The following is a 20,205-nucleotide window of genomic DNA, read 5'->3' as shown; positions in this document are numbered from 1 at the left end:
AATAATGGAGAACCAAATGTTTATAAGTAAATACTACATAATCTTCTTTGTTTATTCTCAAATTCTTTGATCATTTTAAAATAAATGTACCCTTCCAATTCAAGTTGATGTGGACACTTTCCCCAAAGTAATTTCTTTCTTCTTTCTTTCATTTTACGTGTGATATATCATTCAGGATGTTGCATAAAATTAACAGTGACTAGAGGCTACATAACACTTCTTTTATTATGAACTATTTTTCTACAAAATCCAAATGTCTTCTTAAACTGTGGAATACAAGCAACTTTATCACAAAGAAATAGTTTTTAAAAAATTAAATGAATAGCATGTTGTCAAATACATTAGCATATCCAAGATGCATTTGGAAGTGGATGGAATTAAACCATATAAGAATTTGATGTTATCTACAGATAAATGCACACAACGTCATTTCTGTTGATAAAAAAGCATTCTTAAGCCCTGCATTTGATTACACGCTTTACTTCCTGCTTGTATTTAATAATTTAATTTATTTAATGATTATTGATTATTTAATTCCTTCTGGTACTCTTTGGGTAATTTTGTTTAAAGCCAACAAATTAAAATACACAATTTAAACTTTACAGAATAGCTTACACAATAAGACTAATGAATTTCAAAAAGGTCATAACATTAATTAAATTCAAATTATTTAACTCAGAAATACATTAATCTGTTCTGAAAAAGAAACTAAACATTTCCTTAGTAAATGTATTATTAGACTATTAATTTGCACAAAATAAAAGGATATAAATAAACTTCTGTAAAAGATAAGCAGTTGGTATGCAAACAATATCAGCATAACAAATGGTTTGTATTGTTCAGGTCAAGCCTTTCTTATAATTGTTTGACACAAAGTACTGAAAGTAGCATCAGAGTTTCATAAGTATAGATCATGAAGGAAATGATGATGTGAAAATAAATTTAAGTAAAGCAAGAAATCACTCAAAGTTAAGGCCTTGAGGTAATTTCTTATTAATAATAAAGCAGCAAATTTAATTTTAAAGGATGAAACCATTTGATCGTGGAAGTTCACTATTCTAGCACAATTCTTACTTGCTGATTATTTTTCAGACAACATAAATAATATGTAAATTTTTGTTTAACTTTACAATTTCCATTGAAAATATCATAAATATCACATTTCCTAAGCACCAATAAGCCTTAGTCTATAGGGACCTATAAGGTACCCCTAAATACAATTTCAAACCATTTCCATTTTCCCAAGTGTAATTTCTGTGTATAGATTTTGATAAAACAATGATAAATTAAGAAATATTTAAGGTTGATTACAACACTAAATGTGCCAAATTATCATCAGTCATCAATAAAAAGCAAAACTACTTGTCTTTTCGGAACAATTTACACCTTCTAACCAATAGGAAGGCCTATATTGTCAGTAATAAGGCTAATTTGACCTTGGGGTTTTCAATGGGTCTGGCTTAATTTTTGAGTTGTACTCATGCTCTCCCAGCTTTGCTATGATAGTAACGGTCAAGATCACAAGAGAGTAGGCCTCAATTTGACAGCTGTCATTGGCTGGCCAACTCACCACATTGACAGATAAAAAAGTTCCAGTTTAAATTCTTGAAATCAAGGGATATTGGCGAGGAATGTGGAGTTAACAGACCCAAAAGTAATTGTTTGTGGCATCTGGAGTTCATAACACTCACAATATTTTACACTGGCAAAAATGGAATCGCATGTTCATTTTAGATGTAATTTCAGCCAGACCTGATGGACTATCACTTTGGCTTTATTTTCTTCAGGCAAAATCTACCAATTCTTCAATGGTAAATGTCTTCGTTCATAAATAATCTATGAAAGTCTTCCCATGCAATCCAACTCTACCTAACATCTTCCCCCATTTCTGCTTTCACCAGTTTCAATGCTTGATCAAAAGTTAACTTTGGTTTCCGATGTTTTCGAATATACTGAAAATATCATAACAGATGCTTTAATTACACAAACAATTCTATTTCACTTATTTCATACCATGTTGCACATCTCTATGATGGAAAATAGCAACAGCTCAAAGCTAGAGATATTTAACCATATCAATTCTACACAATGCAATGGCGATGACACAACACTAAAATGTTTGCCATATTTCAATTCTTCTAATTGCATTGACACAAGGAGAACATATCAAAATACATACCTTTTTGGTATCTTCCAATGTTGTGTATTGGTACTGATTATTAATTGTTCCCATAAGTGAATGATATATTCTCTGTTGGACCCCTAGGAAGGACTTAGTCAGCTGTAACTGCTGTCTTAACATATCATTGAGCACAAGGACACTAGGGCTATAGCCCGTCATTGCTGCAATGAAAATAAACATAATAAAATAAAACAAAATAATTTTTAAAGAACTAGAACATATGGTAAATTTAAGTCATTATTGTACTATCTTCATTAGTAATACATTGCAGTCATTCATGTGATCATAAGACTATTTAGAATATAGTAGTTTTTTCTGAGTACTGACATTAATGATAATTAATTAGTGATGTCATTAATGATAACTTTAAATCATATACCATTAAAACAAAACAGCATACATCAAATTTTAATAATTTTATGGGAAAATTTTGCATCTTTGGTGTTCAGTGCTTTGAAGAAAACTGTCAAAATAAACAGAATCTGAACTAGCTGACTTTTTTATCTCTCTATTTATTTCAGTTAGCCCTTGTTTCATAAAATACATTTCAGACCTTAGGTAAAGTTGATTTAAACTTTAAGACCAACATTTTAATCTACCTGGACCCCAGATAAATCAATTGTAGTCGAAGTAAATGGAACATAGTACCTGTTATATAAAAAAAGATTAAATGAAGAATTTTTACGTAATTTAAGTAGACTGCTACTGAATCATGCAACAAAATGTTTCCTCTTAAAGTTAAAACCATGCTCCTTTCTTGCATTCTTGTTTGAAAACCATTCCCTGCTAATGAAGACTGACCTTCCAGTGCCTCTGCACTAACAGCATGGGTGGCAACAGGAGTGGGGTCCACAACTTGCATCCCAAGGGCAGCACCCTCCACGGCTGTCCCCGCTGTGTAGGGGTTCCATTGGTACTGCAGCGCAGAGGTGTCGTGGTCAGTCTGGACTCTAACTGTCTTCGTGCGGCTTTTTCTGTGACCTCTCCGAGATCTACTGGACCTGTAATGTATGTAGGGTATTGTTCTGACTGTTTTGTGTGTTAAATTAGTAAAACATAAAAATGATCATTAAATTGGAGTATGTGTAAGTTTCTTTTTCAATATTCGTTTCGTTTTGCATTTTTAAAATGAAAGTAGAACCTGAATAGAGCAAACTCTGTTGAAACTGACCAAAGATATGCGTCATCATCAGCATAGATAAAACAATTGTCTTATTTTATTGAATACAGTAACAAATTGTTCTCAAACTTAAATTCAACTTCATCTGTCCTGTGTGGTCTGTTCAAATCTGAGAAGATGTGTATTTCTCATAAAAACGTCAACAAAGCAGAATCCATATCTTAAGAAGATTATCATCACTAAAATAAGTTTAAAACCCTGGATGGCTGTCTTTACCTGTAACTCTCAGTGTTGCTATCTCTGGAATAATCATCATCCTTACTAGTTCCAGATCTGCTACTAGAGTATGAATCTTTATGCTTCGATCTATCATGTTTTCCTCTAGGTGAATAGGATGCTTTCCTGCTTGTAGGTGACCGAGATGAACCTTTGTGTTTTTTTCGTGATCTGGACGAGGTTTCAGTTTTTGATGAACTTGACACAGACTGTGAAAAGCTAGACCTCAGAGATGTGGTTCCACTACTGCTTCTGTCAGTTCTGGATCTTGATCTTGACCTCTGCTCACTTGATCGAGAGTTTGACCTTGACCTCTTAGGACTAGCTGACCTAGACCTACCCATATCTGACTTATCCTGATAACTGTGTTCAAAATCATCTGAATATCTATTGCTTTGTGATCTTGGAGTTGGTGTTGGGCTAATTCTGGACTGAGATCTTTCAAAGTCACTCTGGTATTGAATTTCTGACTTTATTTCACTAACAATTTCTGATTTAGGAGTAAGTGCCTCAGACCTAGGAGTTATAGGTCTAGATTTCCTGCCCTTATTAAAGTCATTTTCATAAACAATATCACTTTGTTGGGACATATCAAGTATGATTTCTTCAGAGCTGCTTGACGAGCTCTCATCTTTTGTCTCTTTTGTCAGATAACTCTGGGTAACAGGAACCGATGGATCATTGTCAATATCAAGTACGTCGTCTAAAGTCTGCAGTCCCATCCTGCTTAATGGGTCAGGCTCTGGGGATTCAACACTAACAGAGTCCTGTTTTGATTTTCTGGGTTTTGGCACAGGTCTTTTGTCTTTAGCTTGATCATAACTTTTGGCTTGAATATCTTTCTCTTCATTCTTCTTTGACTTGGTTAAAGGAGCCGTTGGTGTTGCTTCCATATCTCCTAAAATGTCATCTAGGGTAACCAAATTGAATGCTGGACCTATTAAAACACACATACATTATTAATTGCAAACAATTTTAATGCAAATCTTGAACATAAATCCCTTAAAATAAAATCACATAATAACTTTTTACCTAAAATTTCTACTTATTTTAAAAAAAGGTTTTGAAAAATCACCAGCAGTGGAGCAGCAATTCCTTAAAAAAAATTTAAAGCATCATCTTTATATGGTGTTGTCACCAGAATAGCATGATTATCTTGATAATATTCTGAATATACCTTCTCCTATGGTTGAAACACTGCTAGCTGAACCACTTCTTTTTAAGCTTGGACTTTCAACTCCAGTATTTTTACCACTTGCTCTCTGGAACTTTCAAAATTTCAAAAATATTCAGTTCAAAATTACAAATAAATAAATAAATAAATAAATAAATAACAATATGCAAAAATACTATTCCCACTTCATAAAAAATTGAAATATCATTATTCACTGTAAACAGAAATTGTATAAAACACACATTACATGATATCAAAACAAAGGTAGAAAAAGAAATGTCACCAACCTTGTGTCTAGCTGCACTGTCTGGTGTTGGTGTTGGGGATAGCCCCTCAATGAATTCCTGCAGTTCTTCCTCATCACTGTCAAAGACTATAGGCTTTTTGGCTGTACATAATACAAAATTAAACTAATATATAAATTGTATTTTTTGTACATTGCATTTAAATGTGAATTTTAAAAGATAAAATCTAACTTCATTTTAACATTTTTATACAGGCATCCAATATATGTTGAAACACATTCAGTATTGCAAAAAAAAGTACAATAAACCCTTTATGTTAAAAACTTTTCTATTAATTTAGAAAAATTATAATTGGTTTTCTTACATGTAATTGGTTCTATGTAAGAACAGATTATTGTAATTTATTCTATTTATTTTAATGAAAAAAGACATTTAGACCCAAAGAATAATAAAAATAAATTGTAGAAATATCACGCCTCATCCCATAGCTAATTTTTTCCTCCTTTTCAAAAGTCTGTGTTAAATGAGCTTCAATGCCATATAACCAGCAAATTGTAACTCTCTCAGCAAATTCTTATTTCATTAAACAAAGTGTTCTAAAATCTTGAAAATTTTCTGTCTTAAAAACCCATAAACTGGACTCACCCAAAAATATTTCTTTTCCAAGGAGAGTAACTTTTGCAAAATTTAAAATTTAATGTACATTCCAGATATTTTTGTCAGTAAAATATTTCACATCATCTTTGGCCAGATAGGGTGTTTAGAATTTGGTCAAATTTACTATTCCATGAGTGAGCCTAGCTCAAGTTCGACATATTGATGGAATTTTTAAGGAAATCTATTGAAAAGTACAGTGTTACTACCCAGATCTGTAGTTGATCACCTTACCAGTTTTTGCTGGAGTAGAGGTCTTGACTACTTCGTTGTCTTTTGACCTCTTTAAGCGAATGTTTGCTACAGACTCTGAATCATCGCTAACATCAAAATGAACTTCACGATTAGCCTTTTGAGATTTAACAGTTGTTTTTTTAGCACTCTTTGTATTTTCTTCACTAATAGAAATGTCACTGATGCCTTCAATCCCTTTCATAAGTTCTGCAGTATTTGACTCTGATGAGCTTGTTTCATTTTCAATCTGAGCTTGTGGAATAGTGATTCCTTGTTTAGCACTGCCCCCTAGTGGTTTCTTTTTGAGAAATTTCCTGCTGCTTTTACCTTGTTCTAAACTGTGACTGTCACTATCACTCAATTCATTCAATCCTTCAAAGCTCTTTATCTTAGTCAAAGAGTGTCCAGGGTAATTTGCACCATCAGTTATTCCTCGTGTTTTATCCTTTTGATTTTCTTTATCATTCTTTTCAGGGGTTTTCTTCTGGTCAGCCTGTTTATTTTTCTTTAAGAATCTATTGCTCGAAGTTCCAGGCTCTGCAGAATCTTGGTCAGAGTTCCTCTCTGTCAGAACCTTTCTACTGTTCATCAATGAAGCACCTGCCATATTGTCATCACTTAAACTAATATCCATCTCCATATCACTGTCACTCAACATAGGAGTGGGCTGTTTCTTGGCCACAATTCCTTTCCCTCCATACTTGCTACTCAGTGCTGCCACCTTGTCTAATGCTGATGACCCAGTAGAATTTCCAAGACGTCCTGTATCTCGGAGTGAACCTCCTATAGTCAATGAGCCACTGAGATTTCCTGCCCCTGACTTTATTGCTGTTTTTTCTGCATTATTTTGACCACCCGCTTTATTTTTTAGGAATTTACTGGTACTGGTCTGCTTTTTTGCCCCTTTAAAACTCAAATCACCACTGGAGATGGATATGTCACTTAGGTCTGGACTCTTAGCAGGAGCTTTCTTTTTAGTTAGAGAGCTTAAGTATGCCTGGAACATTTAGAAAGACATTATCAACAATATCAATGTGGTTCTTTGCCTTTAATATGCTTGGTTGTTGTATACCCTGAAGGGTTTACGTCAGACATGATTCCAGTTGTAAGAAAAAGTAGAAAGAAAAGGGATCATTCTGGAAGATAAATACCAACGGCCTTAAGACTAGGAAAATTTTGGTTTGTTTGTTTGTTTGTTTGTTTCATTTGCATGGAATTTTTTTCTTAACCTGCACATTTTCAACTGATTGAAAAATTATACACTTTGGCCTTAGGAAAAAATCCTGGCCTTATTTATGAGTTTAATTAACTTAAATAAAAATATAAATTATGAAATTAAGATATAATCACCTGTAGCTCATTCTGATCATCATCACTATCATCTAGAAGACTTCCAGAAGTTCTGTTGAAAGAGCTTCCCGGCCCTTTATTCTTAACATTTGATCTTCTCATTCTGAAAGATAAACACCAAGCTACATCAATTCCCTAACAAAAAGTAAAATTGTTTATTGCTTTATTACTAAAATAAAATGCATGTTGTAATTTGGTAAAGCACATTATACTGTAGAATTAACTTCTACTGCCAACACAGATAATTGTGAAAGCTCTTTAATAAATAGTTTATATAGTTTAAATAGAAAAATTAAAATATTTGACAACTTGATTTTTTGGTAATAAGATTCTAAGACCATGTAAAAAATGGAATGAGTGATCTGACGATTGCCAAATAGTGATAAGGCTTAAGTGACATCAGGGAAAGAAAAAAGGCGATTCAGAACTATGAGTGTGAGCAGACATTACAAAATAATTGTAAAATATTCCAAAGTATCAAAAGGCAGTATTTAAAATGTTGATCTACTGTAGATCTATTTAATGAAATTAGTGTACTGTAGTGCTAGTAAGAGAGCTCCAGTATAAAGTCAAAATATAAGATATTAATTTTTTTCCAAAGTAAGTATTAAAATATTATGAAATTTAGATATATAGAAATACAAATCTATTTGCACTATCTAGATGTAGTTACCTTAATTTCAGAAAAATTTATATCCAAGTTTTGAAAATGAAACCGAGACCGCTGTGTTTACTTATTTATCTCGTTTGCTAGTCTCTTTCAAACGAGATTTACAATTTTCAAATAAGCATACAATTTGTGTTGTATTTATGTATAATAATGAGTTAAAAAAAGCTATACAGATTTTTAAAAAAATACACTGGTTTACTCACCAAAACAATAAGTATGTGATAATTAATGTTTTCCCATCATACTTTTGTAAAGAAAACATGGCGAGCACGTTTAGGAAGCCGAAAAGGAACTTTCGGCGGAAAGTTGAAGTTAATGATTCGGAAGATGAAGAAAATAGCAATTTGAGTAATGCATGTGAAGCAGAAAATAACGAAGATTCGTCTGAAGTTCCTGAGACAGCTGTTGTTAAAAAGGAGAAGAAGAAAAAGAGCGGGAAAAGCAAGGTTGTAGTGCCGGCGAGTATCCTCAGTTTTGAAGACGAAAATGAAGGTAGGTTAAACAGGTGTGCAAATAATAATCAATTTTGAACGGGGTCTTTCTCCAAATTTCAGTTATATTGAATTTGATCCAATAATAATTCATATACATGAAATAATGTCAATAAATACTACTCTTGTTATTGATATGATTCTCCTTAGTGATGGATGTCATAATGATGCGAATTCTCGCGCTCTAAATGTAAGGCCGAGTTCTAACGGTAACTGTATGTTGGACCCACTAAGTTCTATAATAACCTCTGCTTCTTAACGTGTTTTACTCTGTTCTTATAGTAGTACCATACACTTCTGCTACTCTCTGAGTGTATTGCCTGTTCCTTCTGTTTAGTTGGGGCACCAGGTTTCTTTAGTCTTCAGGCTAAAGTATTCACTGTGTCTACTTACTGAATTGGTGAGTGATCGCTGTTGCTATTGTTAGGCTCTGTGAGAATATTGTAGGGATCATCGATCGTAGCATGTCTGATTCGGAGTGGGAGATCTGAGACAATGAATGTGTGACAGTTATGATGTCACAATGTAGACGATCTCCTGCAGGGGGCGTGTTGTCTCCACCTGGCCTAACTCACTCACCTGTGGCTCCACATGAAGAGCAGACCAGGTGGAGGAAGGAAAAAAACTCTGATCACAACAAGAGTTGTAAGCATATACTAGTTCTGGCGAGAAGTCCGACCACTTGGTCTTCTGAGCTGGTGTTAATGTACGTGAGAGATCATGCATTGTGCAGTTGAATCTCTCGCTCTGTCCATTCCCTCTCGAGTGGTATGCTGTTGTGCGGGATTTATTAATCCCATAAATTTTGTACAACCCACTCACTATCTTGGCATCGAGGGATTTCCCTTGATCTGAGTGAATTCTTTGAGGCACTCCATAATGTAGGAACCATTCCCGCACAAGGGCTTTCGCAACTGTCTGAGCTGTCTGGTTCTTCATAGGTACAGCAATTATAAATTTGCTGTATACGTCAGTCTTGACTAGATCATTTTCAAGTCTGTTTCTGTCTGGTTCCAAAACTGTGAAATCAATGGTGATGATTTCCATTTGCTCATGAGCTATGATACTTTGCATAGGAGTATGAATATTTCGTGATGGCATTTTGGCCAGATTACACCTTTCACGGTTTGATATCCAGTCTTTAACGTTGGCAGACATATGAGGCAGACAATTCTTCTGTACGTTCGATGCTTCTTCCATTTGGTGTGACTCTGGTACCAAATGTAAGCAGGCAATAAACAAAACATGGGTTTTACAAATATATTTATTCTTTTGAGATAAAAATAAGGCTTTCAGAGATATCTGTAAGAAGCAACAAATAATTATAATAAGTAATAAGAAGCTACAAGAACGTCAGATATTGAAAAAAAAAACTCCAACATCCAAACAACGCCAAGAGCATCACGGCCTCACCAGTCCATGCGTGAGCAACGTCATTGGCCATGCAGGTCGCTGCACGTCATCAGTCGCAACGACGTGTAACACAGGGAACACTTACGCGACATTTGTTTGAAGCTGGTATTAAGTAAGTGTCAGAAGTTATCACTGGTACCAAACCCCTCAACCACCTTAAAAAGAAAAGTTAGCTGCAGTTCCTTCCTTCTTCCGAAACTGCAGCTAGGGAGATCCAATGATTTTAACATGGAGGTAACACTACCTGGAGACCGTGACATATAAACCCCAGTGATAAACTGTGCAGCCTTGCAATGAATTTTTTCTATTTTGTTAATGTCCTATTGTAAGTAAGGGTCCCATATGATGGCACTGTACTCCAAAGTGGAGTGGACAAGGGCTATGTATGCTGACTTTCATGTGGGCGCTGGGCTAATGTACTGCTGGCTTTTTTTACATAAATTGTTAAAGTGAATTGACCATTTCAGGTCAGAAGAGAGCATGACTCCTAATCTCTGCTACTCTTTGCTTTTTCTGGACATTTGCCTTGGTTTTAATTGTTTTGTCTCTGCACTATCATGCCTTCTTGGCCATGCTTGCATATTGCAGTGATTTGATGGAAATAGTGGATTTGCCACTGCTCTTTCAAATGAGCTTCCCCAAGTCGACCCCTGCCAGCCACTACACTCTTCTCCCTCAAATCTTTAAAGACTGCTACCACAGAATCCACATACCTCATTGCCAATGAGGTATTCTCTGGTTCTACTTACTAAGTGTAATTGAAAGAAGTCTGACCACTTGGTCTTCTGAGCTGGTGTTAATGTACGTAAGAGATCATGCATTGTGCGGTTGAATCTCTCGCACTGTCCATTCCCTCTCGGGTGGTATGCTGTTGTGCGGGATTTATCAATCCCATAAATTTTGTACAACTTGCTCACTATCTTGCATCCAGGGATTTCCCTTGATCTGAGTGAACTCTTTGAGGCACTCCATAACATAGGAACCATTCCCGCACAAGGGCTTTTGCAACTGTCTGAGCTGTCTGGTTCTTCATAGGTATGGCAATTGTAAATTTGCTGTATACGTCAGTCATGGGTTTGTTTTCTCTGTAATACTGACTCTTTGGAGGTTGTCTTAAACGTCTTAAGCTCTGAATGGTGGACAATGACAGTTATGACGTTGAGTGGCAGGGAATAATGTCTGACAAGTTGACAACTGTATGTGTGTTCTAACCGTCAAATAGAATGAGAGGAATCTAACATGGCAATTCTTTACTGGTTGCCAAAAACTCCTTGAAACATCTTATTCAGAGCATATTTTTTATCAGTTGTAAGGTCTTTTCCATTTCTTTACATTTGACAATTAAGTTGAACAACACTTGATCTGAAGCAGTGCAGTAATTACTTGCAGCCTGTGCTTTGCTTGAAGTGTTGTGCTTGACCTAATACCAGCGAGTTATAGTAAAGTTGGCCGAATCTGTGCAAATGGCAAGATGCCATTGTCAAGATATAGTATCTTTGAAACAGATTTGCAAGTCTGGATCTTGTTCAAGTCGGTGAGACTGTTTATTAGAATTGAAAACAGTGATATGATATTCTATTCTTCTCTGGAGTTTGTGTCCACTATCAGTGGCATTGTCATTCTTGGAAGTTGAGTGCTATTTATATAATATACAATTTCATTATTATCTGGTTGAAGTCGTACATGGAACATATATAATAACATATATAACATATAACATATATATATATATATATAATGGGCACCTGGTCAAGATACACTCTGGGTGGTTACGCTCTCGCTTCCCTGGGTAGGATACAGCCTGGCTACCGTATCAAAGCTAGCAAACAAATAATAACAAGCCAGGTAATTGCTCTTGCTTCAACCTCCACGTGCTGAGTGCCGAGCTGAGCATTTTTGCACATAACATTTATTGTTTTATTTACCTTTGAAAACCCTTTTGGATTATAGTGTGAGAATGAAATGTTTTGGTTAGGAAGGAGGCATGTTATTTAAATAGTTTTCCAATTCCTACTATTATTTTTTTACAGAAGGTGAAGTTTTTAAGGTGAAGAAACCTAGCCACAGCAGGAGAGTTGCAAAGCAGTTGAAGAAGGAGAGAAAAAAGGAGAAGGAAGAACAAGAGAAGATTGAAACAAAGGAAAAAGAACAAGAATTAAAGAAAGAAAAGGTGATTGTTCACAAGCAAAACACTGAATGGTACTTTAATAAACTGAAAAAGAAATACTTAAGATACGATATTAGAAGATTTTGTTGTTCCTAGTTGATATGCTTAATATAAACAACAAAAAGGTCAACTTAAGTGTACTCGAGTCAAAATGAACAATTTTGTTTCAACCTGAGTAAGTAACCAGAGATTAAATTTTTCTGTCTTTTGACGGTCTTTTGGGGGGACGTTCACAGTTGGTGCTTACAACAGTAATAAGATTTTTCTGTCTGTTGGCAGATTTCCAAGCCAAAAACTCTCTTTTATGAGTAACATTAGCAGATGGGACTGTTGTCTGTATTTTCAGACAGAAGATGGTGACATTTACAGTGGTGATGACATGGATGTGGACAGTAATGGAGAGGACAGCGAGGGGGACAAACCAAAGCGCTCTGGAGGTGGCGCACATGTGTTCAAAGCGGTGCTTGAAAGTAAGTGCCAACCATGGTGCAATACACACATGCACCCGCACAGGCATGCACACAACTACCACAATTGTTTTAAAATCCTACTGTAAATTCTTTTTTGTGCACTTGCCTAAAATGTCCTGTTGTGAGAAATTTCAACTTTTTAGTGGTGAATTATTTCATGTATATTTTAGGGGGTGAAATCCCTGATGCTCATCTTATCCACATGGCTCGCAAGAGAAGGCAGATGGCTAGGGAGATGGGGGATGTGATACCACTGGATGACACTGTGAAAGTGGAAAAGGCTAATTCAAGACTGGTTAGGTAGGTACTGCAGTACATTGTACATTTAGTTATAAGTGTACTTTGATTGAATGCAATTTCCTCTTACAGTTTTTGACTGCGGTTAAAGAAGTAAGAATTTTGTGAACTTTAACTGGTCTGTTTTAAAGATGAGGCTTAAATAAATCTATTAATCTTTTTTTTTCCACTTCTAGGGATGATGAAAATGATGTAAGTGACGAAGAAGAGGAGAGAATTGACTTCACTGTGAACACCTTGGCCAAGGAGAGACAGAAAATTAAGGATGATTTCTTAGCAGCAGAGCATGGTCTGTATGCAATTTGCTTACGTATTTGTTCAGTTATGTTTCTCTGTTGTGTCTGATACTGACCATCTTAGACACATTACTGAAACTGGAAGGATGGTTATTGCTTTTTATTAGATTCATTGGAACATTTACTTTTTAATGGCATATTTTGGGAAAAGCTCTGTGCTTTGTGTAGTTTCAATTTATATTGTTTATATTTTGTAAAATATTGATCTCTGTTTCACATGCTGATGTATAATATCATTGCATTTGATGAGCTTTATGTTTGAAAGTTTTCATGTGATTGAAATCGGGGAATGTACTCTTGGTATCTGTAATATATTTCCTCTAAAATTTTCTAATTATTGGAAGGCTCTATCATCGATCTACCACATATAATAAATGTTGATGAAAATTGTATTAGATAATTTTGAAAACTAGTTGATTACATATAGCATCTACATTCAGTAAATACATTTTAAAATAGTGTCAATTATATCAAGTTTATGATCTCGTTTGAAATCTGTGTATTAGACTGTTATCTCATTTTATAGGTAGTGATGATAGCGACCATGAAAGAGAATGGGAAGAACAGCAAATACGGAAAGGGGTCAGCCTGCCACAGGTGGGGTTAGTTAGGCCAGCATTCAAGGCCGCCACAAGGATTGGAATTTGAACAAAATTTTTTTATCAGGAAATTTCATAAGATGTTTCATTTTTTTCACACTTTTCATCTTGTTGTTAGATATCTAAGTAGGAGGAGGGGGTCATCTGTCAGTTTAATCTGTTGACCTATCAAAGGGATCTTCATCATAAAACTGCTGTAGATGAAGTTAGTACACAGTTGTTGTTTTTTTTATGTTATAATTTTTGCCTCAAACACTCAGTGTTTTACTTCTGATTTGGATTCCTTTCTAGTTTTCACTTCTTTTTTTCTTTCTTTCTTTATCTTTAAAATAATTTTCTGGGACATTTCTTATTCCAGATTCAATCAAACCAACAGCCTTCCTACAGCTATGACCAGTATTACTCTCAGTCAGCAGCTGTGCAGGATTCCTACTCCTCCTCTCCCTCCCCCTACACTGCCCAGGGAGCCATAAATGGGTCAACTCCAGCAGGGGTGCCAGCAGGTTTCAGCGGGTCTGTTACATATGTGGGAGCAGGAGATAAGCGGGTGGGTCCACCCAAAGAACTCCCCCCAATTACTGTAGGGGATGTGACAAGGAGGCTGAAGGAAAGGTATGAAATACCCAGATTATGTTACATATTCTTGTGTGTTATGTGTGGGCTTGGTAGGCTTGAGAAACTTCTGTCAAAAGAAGCGAAATGAAAATGAATACATGATAATTACGTAGTTTTATGCTCAGTCTTCTTCTTAAAAAAAACACTACTTGTAAGATTGAGGATCAGATGGTCAGATATTATAAACAAATCCATGCAGATGCACTACAATAAATCATTGATTGATTTCAGAGATCATTTACTTGAATTTACTGAATTTAAAAAATAAATAAATAAAAAAAATGAATAGAAATAGAACCAATAAATGGAATAACGGATAATTCAGTATTAGCTGACATTTTCTTGGTATCAAATGTCATTTAATATGTGTCTGCTTTTTCAGGCTTGAATCTTTGCAGCAGGTTCACAGGGCCCGTGTCTTAGATGTCCAAAAAATGGAGGACAACATCAAGTTCAGTGAAAGCACCATCACAAAATGTGAAGGAGACATCGGTGCTTTGGAAGAACGTTATAAGTTCTTCCAAGAAATGAGGGGGTATGTTCGCGACTTGGTTGAATGTCTTAATGAGAAGGTGGGTTTCAGTGACTTATTTTTTTGGGAGGCTCATTGTCTTTGGGAAGGGGTTGCGTGGGGGCCATTTGCTAAGTGACATCCTAAATCGTAGGGGTTTAGCAGGGGCCATTGCTTAAGTTTTCACTATCATGTACATTGAAGACAGTTCTAAAATGTTTCATGTCGGATGTCATTTAATCAGTATGTTTAGAACACATTTTATATTTAAACTTTACAATGCACACTCACCTTAAAACGCACATGATGTGCATGCATTTTTCTTTGTTACAATTAGGACTGAATTGAAATGGGAAGATTTTCTTTGTTCAAGCAGAACTCATTGGGTGTTAGTCTAATAAGTGGGATACTTGAATTACATTCCTTGATTATACATTGATGATTAATATATGAATTGGCTGATGAGAACTAGAAACGTAATAAAAATTGTATTGTGCTGCTGCAGAGTCAGTTGTGCAATGTAAGTGCTATTGACCAAACGAGATATCATAATAATATTTTCCTTTTTGAAATTTAATGCTTACTGAATGTTATGTATTAAAATGGTTATCAAGTATAGATTTTGTATAGTTTTAAAGATGGGTACTAGATTGAATTGATTTTACCTTGCTTAATAATCTTGCATAATAAACATTGGGTATCATGAATTCAATCAGTTTTGTCATGTGGGATCCTTTTGGTTCTTAAAATAACCATTTTAACCCTTCATCTTGTAGGTACCTGCTGTTAATGCTTTGGAAGCTAGCATGCTGAACTGTTTGAAGCAAAGGGCAGAGAAATTGGTGAAAAGGAGACAAGAAGATGTCAAAGACCAGTCTCAGGAATACATTACAAGTAATTGCTTGAAAATAATATTAATTTGTCCATTCCCTGGTTTTGTATTTTTAAAGCTGGTCAACTGTTCGTTGCCAAATATTTGCAATGGTCAGTTGAAATTAAGCTATTTTAATAATTCTGAAGTATTTCTATAAACACCAGAAAACACCACATCCTAGAAAAATCCAATACTTCTGTGTTAAGGGAAGTAGGACATTTTGAAAGGAAATTAAAGCTTTAAATACCTTTTATTTCCAGACAAAAGTTCCACAGCCCAGGTTCCAGCAGTGGAAGAGGCTAGGCAAAGAAGAGTTGCTGAAAGAGAGGCAAGGAGGTAAGATTTACCAGGTGCTAGGGGGAAATAATGAGGGGGGGGGGTTTCAGGAACTAACCCCACTGTTAAAAAACTTTGTCCTGGAGTCAGCAGTATCAGGAAGATAAATCTTGCATAATTCTATTTCAGACAGTAAAAAGTATGATTTAATTGAGAAACAACAACAAAAAAGAACTACTGGTTTTTAATTTTTTTATAATATTTTTTACTGTCAGTTAAATTGACTGTTTTTAGGGCTAGAAGAAGAAGGGCTCGTCAAAGTCAGAACATAGCCAATCACCATGAAGGTTTATCTTCTGATGATGAAGAAAGTCAGTTGGATATCACAAAGGCTATAGTAGAAAGAGGTTGGTTGATATATTGCTTTTGAAAAGCCACACTAGACTCTGAAGTGTATTTATATAGGTATTTTTGTAAACATCGTTAAATTGAAAAAGAGCACTAGTGAAGAATGAGACCAAATAATTTTGGAATGGGTGTACATGCCTTTACTTCAACATTGTCCCATTGAAGTGTAATTGATAGCCCCACATGCAAGCCAACTGTAAGTTCTTCAAACTTTTGATATTGTTCTGAATATATTGTGATCATTGATTGGATTAGATAATATTGCTACCTTTGTCTGTTCTATCAGTTGTCTAATCACTTGTTGAAATATTGTTTTCCAGATCGCATACGGACTGAGTCCCAAAAACTTTTTGAAGATGTGGTCGATGAGTTCTGTAAACTAAAACTGATCAAAGCCAGGTTTGAAGAGTGGAAGGATCTCTATGGAGACACTTATAATGAAGCCTACATAGGGCTTTGTCTACCAAAGTTATTTTCCCCCTTAATCAGACTTGAATTAATTGAATGGAACCCTTTACAAGTATGTATTTTGCCTCAACTTTGTGAACCATTAGTTAGGAGTTGTCTTGTTTTATAAAAGGACTATAAAGGCAAATGAGATGATATTTTGTATTATAGAAATAGATTGCAGGTGCTAAAAATTATACATTAAATTTTTGGTTAACAAAATCATCTTATCCAGAAAAAATTTATATGCTGGAATTTGTATAAGTTGTGGGTTAACAAATTCTTTTATTTTTTTATAACACTTAAATATTCTGCAAATTTCAGGTTAATTGTCCTGACTTTGAAGAAATGAGGTGGTACGAGACTTTAATGTTTTATGGTTACAAGGAGGGCCAACAACTGGAGGATAGTGATCAAGACTTAAAGCTGCTCCCCACTATAGTGGACAAAATACTTCTTTCTAGAATAAAAGGTAAGAGATGGCATATTGTGCAAAGTTGGTGCACATGGAACAAAAACTGTTGAATGTTTTGTATAACATAATGTTTATCCAAGTATTGAAATAAATAATGTTGACTTTTTGTAGCATAATGTGGCCTTGGAATTTACATGTGTGTTATTGTCTACTCTTATTGATATAATTAACGAAAATTAGAAAGTAATTATTGTTTGTGTCTAAAAGTGTAAAACTGCTAGCTTGTGTGAAGGTGATCAACTTTTGCATGTTGTTGGAAAAAAAGAATGATGAATCATGCATACAAAAGTAATGGTTACAACTATTGTCTTCTCCATAGCTTTAGTGGAGGATGTCTGGGACCCCATGTCCAGTTCAGAAACCACAAACCTGGTCAGAACAGTTAGGAAACTGGCCACAGACTATCCCTCGTTTTCATCAGATAGCAAGAATACGCAGGCCTTGGTACAGGCAGTAGTGAAAAGGATGAGGAAAACACTGGATGATGATGTATTTATGCCTCTATATCCAAAACAGTAAGTCTGGGTTAATTGATGTTGCTTTGGAGGGTTCATTTTACTCAGGGGACAAGAGAGAGATGAATTTTATGTGATTATTATATTGGTAGATTTTAATTCTAACTTGATTATTTTTCATTGTTTTTTTTAAATTATCTTGTTATAAATATGGTTGAATTCACTTTATGTAAAATGTTGGAATATTAATTGTTTCAGAGTTTTAGAAGATAGAAAATCTGGGGCCTGTGCATTTTTCAATAGACAGATGTGGACTTGTATAAAGGTAAATATCTTTTGATATTAGGAATAAAATATTTTCACAATTGTCTTCACTCCATTATATTCCATCTCTGATAAAAGTTTGCATTTATTGTTAGGTATTTAATGTGAAATTTTGTTCAGACAGTGAATGGTTTTGTTTAATGTTCATTTACCATTATGGATTTATAATCAATTTGATATAAATGATTGTTTTGATATATTTATTCCTTTTTAGTTATTAAACAACATTTTGAAATGGTCGGGCATCTGTGATGATGGTGTCCTACAAGAGATGGCCCTGGACAGTCTTCTCAATAGATATATTATGCTGGGGCTTTCCAACTCCGAGATCAATTCCAGTACATTAGAAAAAGTCCAGGTGGTAAGTGATCGATCACTCTTTTGCAGTGGCAGTGATTTTGCTTTGTTCTGAACACCGTTTCTTTTCTTTTTTTTTAAACAAAAAACATTTCTACTTGTCAAAATTGACAGGTTGAACTGGGGAAGTAGTTGGCAATTAGATCCACAGCCTATGGTTTCAACAAAAATGTTCTTAAATGAGAACAATAAATGGATTTTAAAAGATGCTTGACTGTCATTTTTCAAATTCAATGTACTAACATTTCATCAACTACACAAAGTAACATACAATGTCTGTCTTTACGTGCAACTTGTTTACTTTCCAGATTACATCCACATTTCCCAAAGATTGGTTTAGTGGGCTGCAGGATGATAATACTCTTCCACAGCTACAGTCTCTCTGTAGGTTCCTAGTACATGCAGCCAATAGTCTAGATAAAAAGGCAGATACTGGGAAAGAAAGTGATAAAAAGGAAACCAGGTAAGAGGCAGTGTGTACAGAGAGACAAGAATAGCAGCATTTTAGTATGTAAATTGTGATATTAGTTTTGAGCACATGGTGTTTGAAATGAAACAGTGGAAAGCACTCAAGAGTAACACACATTTATCAATCTTTTGTTGGCACAGATTTTGGAAGAGAAGATGGGGAAGTTGTTGATTAGTATAATAAGACTTTGCATATAAAATAATTTTCTTCCTTGCACTGATATTGGAAGAGTAGATGTTAAAGGAAGTTGATTATAATGACCTTTGCATAGTGTTATTTCAAGGGTGGACGAGACTGTTTATATTATATATTTATCTATATTTAACTCTAGGGACCTCATCAAGCAAGTCAGCAAGCTCTTAGTGAATATTCATGCATTGGACCATGCACTCTCATTAGCTAGCCAATTTGGTCTCAGGATATAAAATATTAGTGGATATTCTCATCCAATCAGCTAGACTCGTACAAACATACATGCAAGTATGACCACCATGGTTGCCTATCACAGCTGCTGTAGCGTTCACTTTTCTCAGGAAGGGAGGAAAACATTTCAAAACTCTGGAATTATTCTACAACTTAAACGGCTATTATTATTTATTTACTTTGGCAAAATTAAGGCCCATTAACAGACACTTCGGTATGGACTATATACAAGATATAAAGAAAATTATATGTGAACTTGTATTGAATTTCATGTCAGGTCAGGAAAGAAATAGTGATTTATTAAAGTTTCTCAGTGTTTTAAGTTTCTCTCAATTCTGAATTTTGCCTTTCTTTAAACAAATGACTTGTCATAAATTGGGCATTTTTCGTGTGCAATTACACAAAAAGATTTATCATGAAATACTTGTTCAAGATGGTCTTTAAATATTTTACTGAAATGTGAATACGCTCACAATGGCACCCATTGGAGAAATCTGTAAATTTATTACTTATGCTAATAAACAGACATTGAATATTAAAAATTTGTTTTAATAATTTTCAAGATGAAAAATATATTATCAAGTAGAAATGACTTAGTAGAAGACATCTTTAAAAGAGATGAAAATAGAAATGAGGAATTGATTTGTAAGTTATGATAACATCATGATTAATCATACAAAATCAAGGGGGTGGTCAAGAAAAATTCGCTTCCAGAATTTATTTGAGAAGGGAAATATCTTACAATAATTAAAAGTTACAACAAAAATACACATAAACTTTGGAAATGAAAAAAGTACTCTTGTAAATGTGCTTATTTCTGCTTTGAACTGCCATGCACTTTCATTTCATTACTGTGCATCTGTCTACATTTTACATGATTTTAAATAAAACTACACACAATATAACATGTACACCAGTGTATGTAGCATTTTC

The 20,205-nt window shown here is 34.7% G+C and overlaps 2 protein-coding genes across 2 annotated transcripts; one reads left to right on the top strand and one right to left on the bottom strand.

Moving 5' to 3' along the window:
* Window positions 1–207: 207 nt before the first annotated feature.
* Window positions 208–8,874, bottom strand: LOC106155969 (uncharacterized). The gene is made up of 9 exons (XM_087003539.1): window positions 8,790–8,874; window positions 7,236–7,338; window positions 5,886–6,882; window positions 5,040–5,140; window positions 4,756–4,846; window positions 3,579–4,515; window positions 2,984–3,183; window positions 2,180–2,343; window positions 208–1,952 (listed from the first exon to the last, which is right to left on the bottom strand). Exons 2-9 carry the CDS (start codon window positions 7,335–7,337, stop codon window positions 1,866–1,868), a joined length of 2,679 nt encoding a protein of 892 aa, XP_086859665.1. The 5' UTR covers window position 7,338; window positions 8,790–8,874; the 3' UTR covers window positions 208–1,865.
* Window positions 8,142–19,581, top strand: LOC106156669 (PAX3- and PAX7-binding protein 1). The gene is made up of 18 exons (XM_013532043.2): window positions 8,142–8,397; window positions 11,840–11,979; window positions 12,323–12,446; window positions 12,617–12,746; window positions 12,920–13,032; window positions 13,566–13,636; window positions 13,997–14,250; window positions 14,636–14,825; window positions 15,541–15,658; window positions 15,899–15,974; window positions 16,209–16,321; window positions 16,643–16,842; window positions 17,094–17,241; window positions 17,564–17,759; window positions 17,958–18,024; window positions 18,238–18,384; window positions 18,689–18,843; window positions 19,181–19,581. Exons 1-18 carry the CDS (start codon window positions 8,166–8,168, stop codon window positions 19,272–19,274), a joined length of 2,568 nt encoding a protein of 855 aa, XP_013387497.2. The 5' UTR covers window positions 8,142–8,165; the 3' UTR covers window positions 19,275–19,581.
* Window positions 19,582–20,205: the final 624 nt, after the last annotated feature.

The sequence above is a fragment of the Lingula anatina genome, chromosome 1, assembly GCF_051362555.1.
Source record: "Lingula anatina isolate TDL-2025a chromosome 1, LinAna3.0, whole genome shotgun sequence".
Lineage (NCBI taxonomy): Eukaryota > Metazoa > Brachiopoda > Lingulata > Lingulida > Lingulidae > Lingula > Lingula anatina.
The sequence above is the reverse complement of the archived record's forward strand: the minus strand, read 5'-3'. Positions and strand labels throughout refer to the sequence as shown.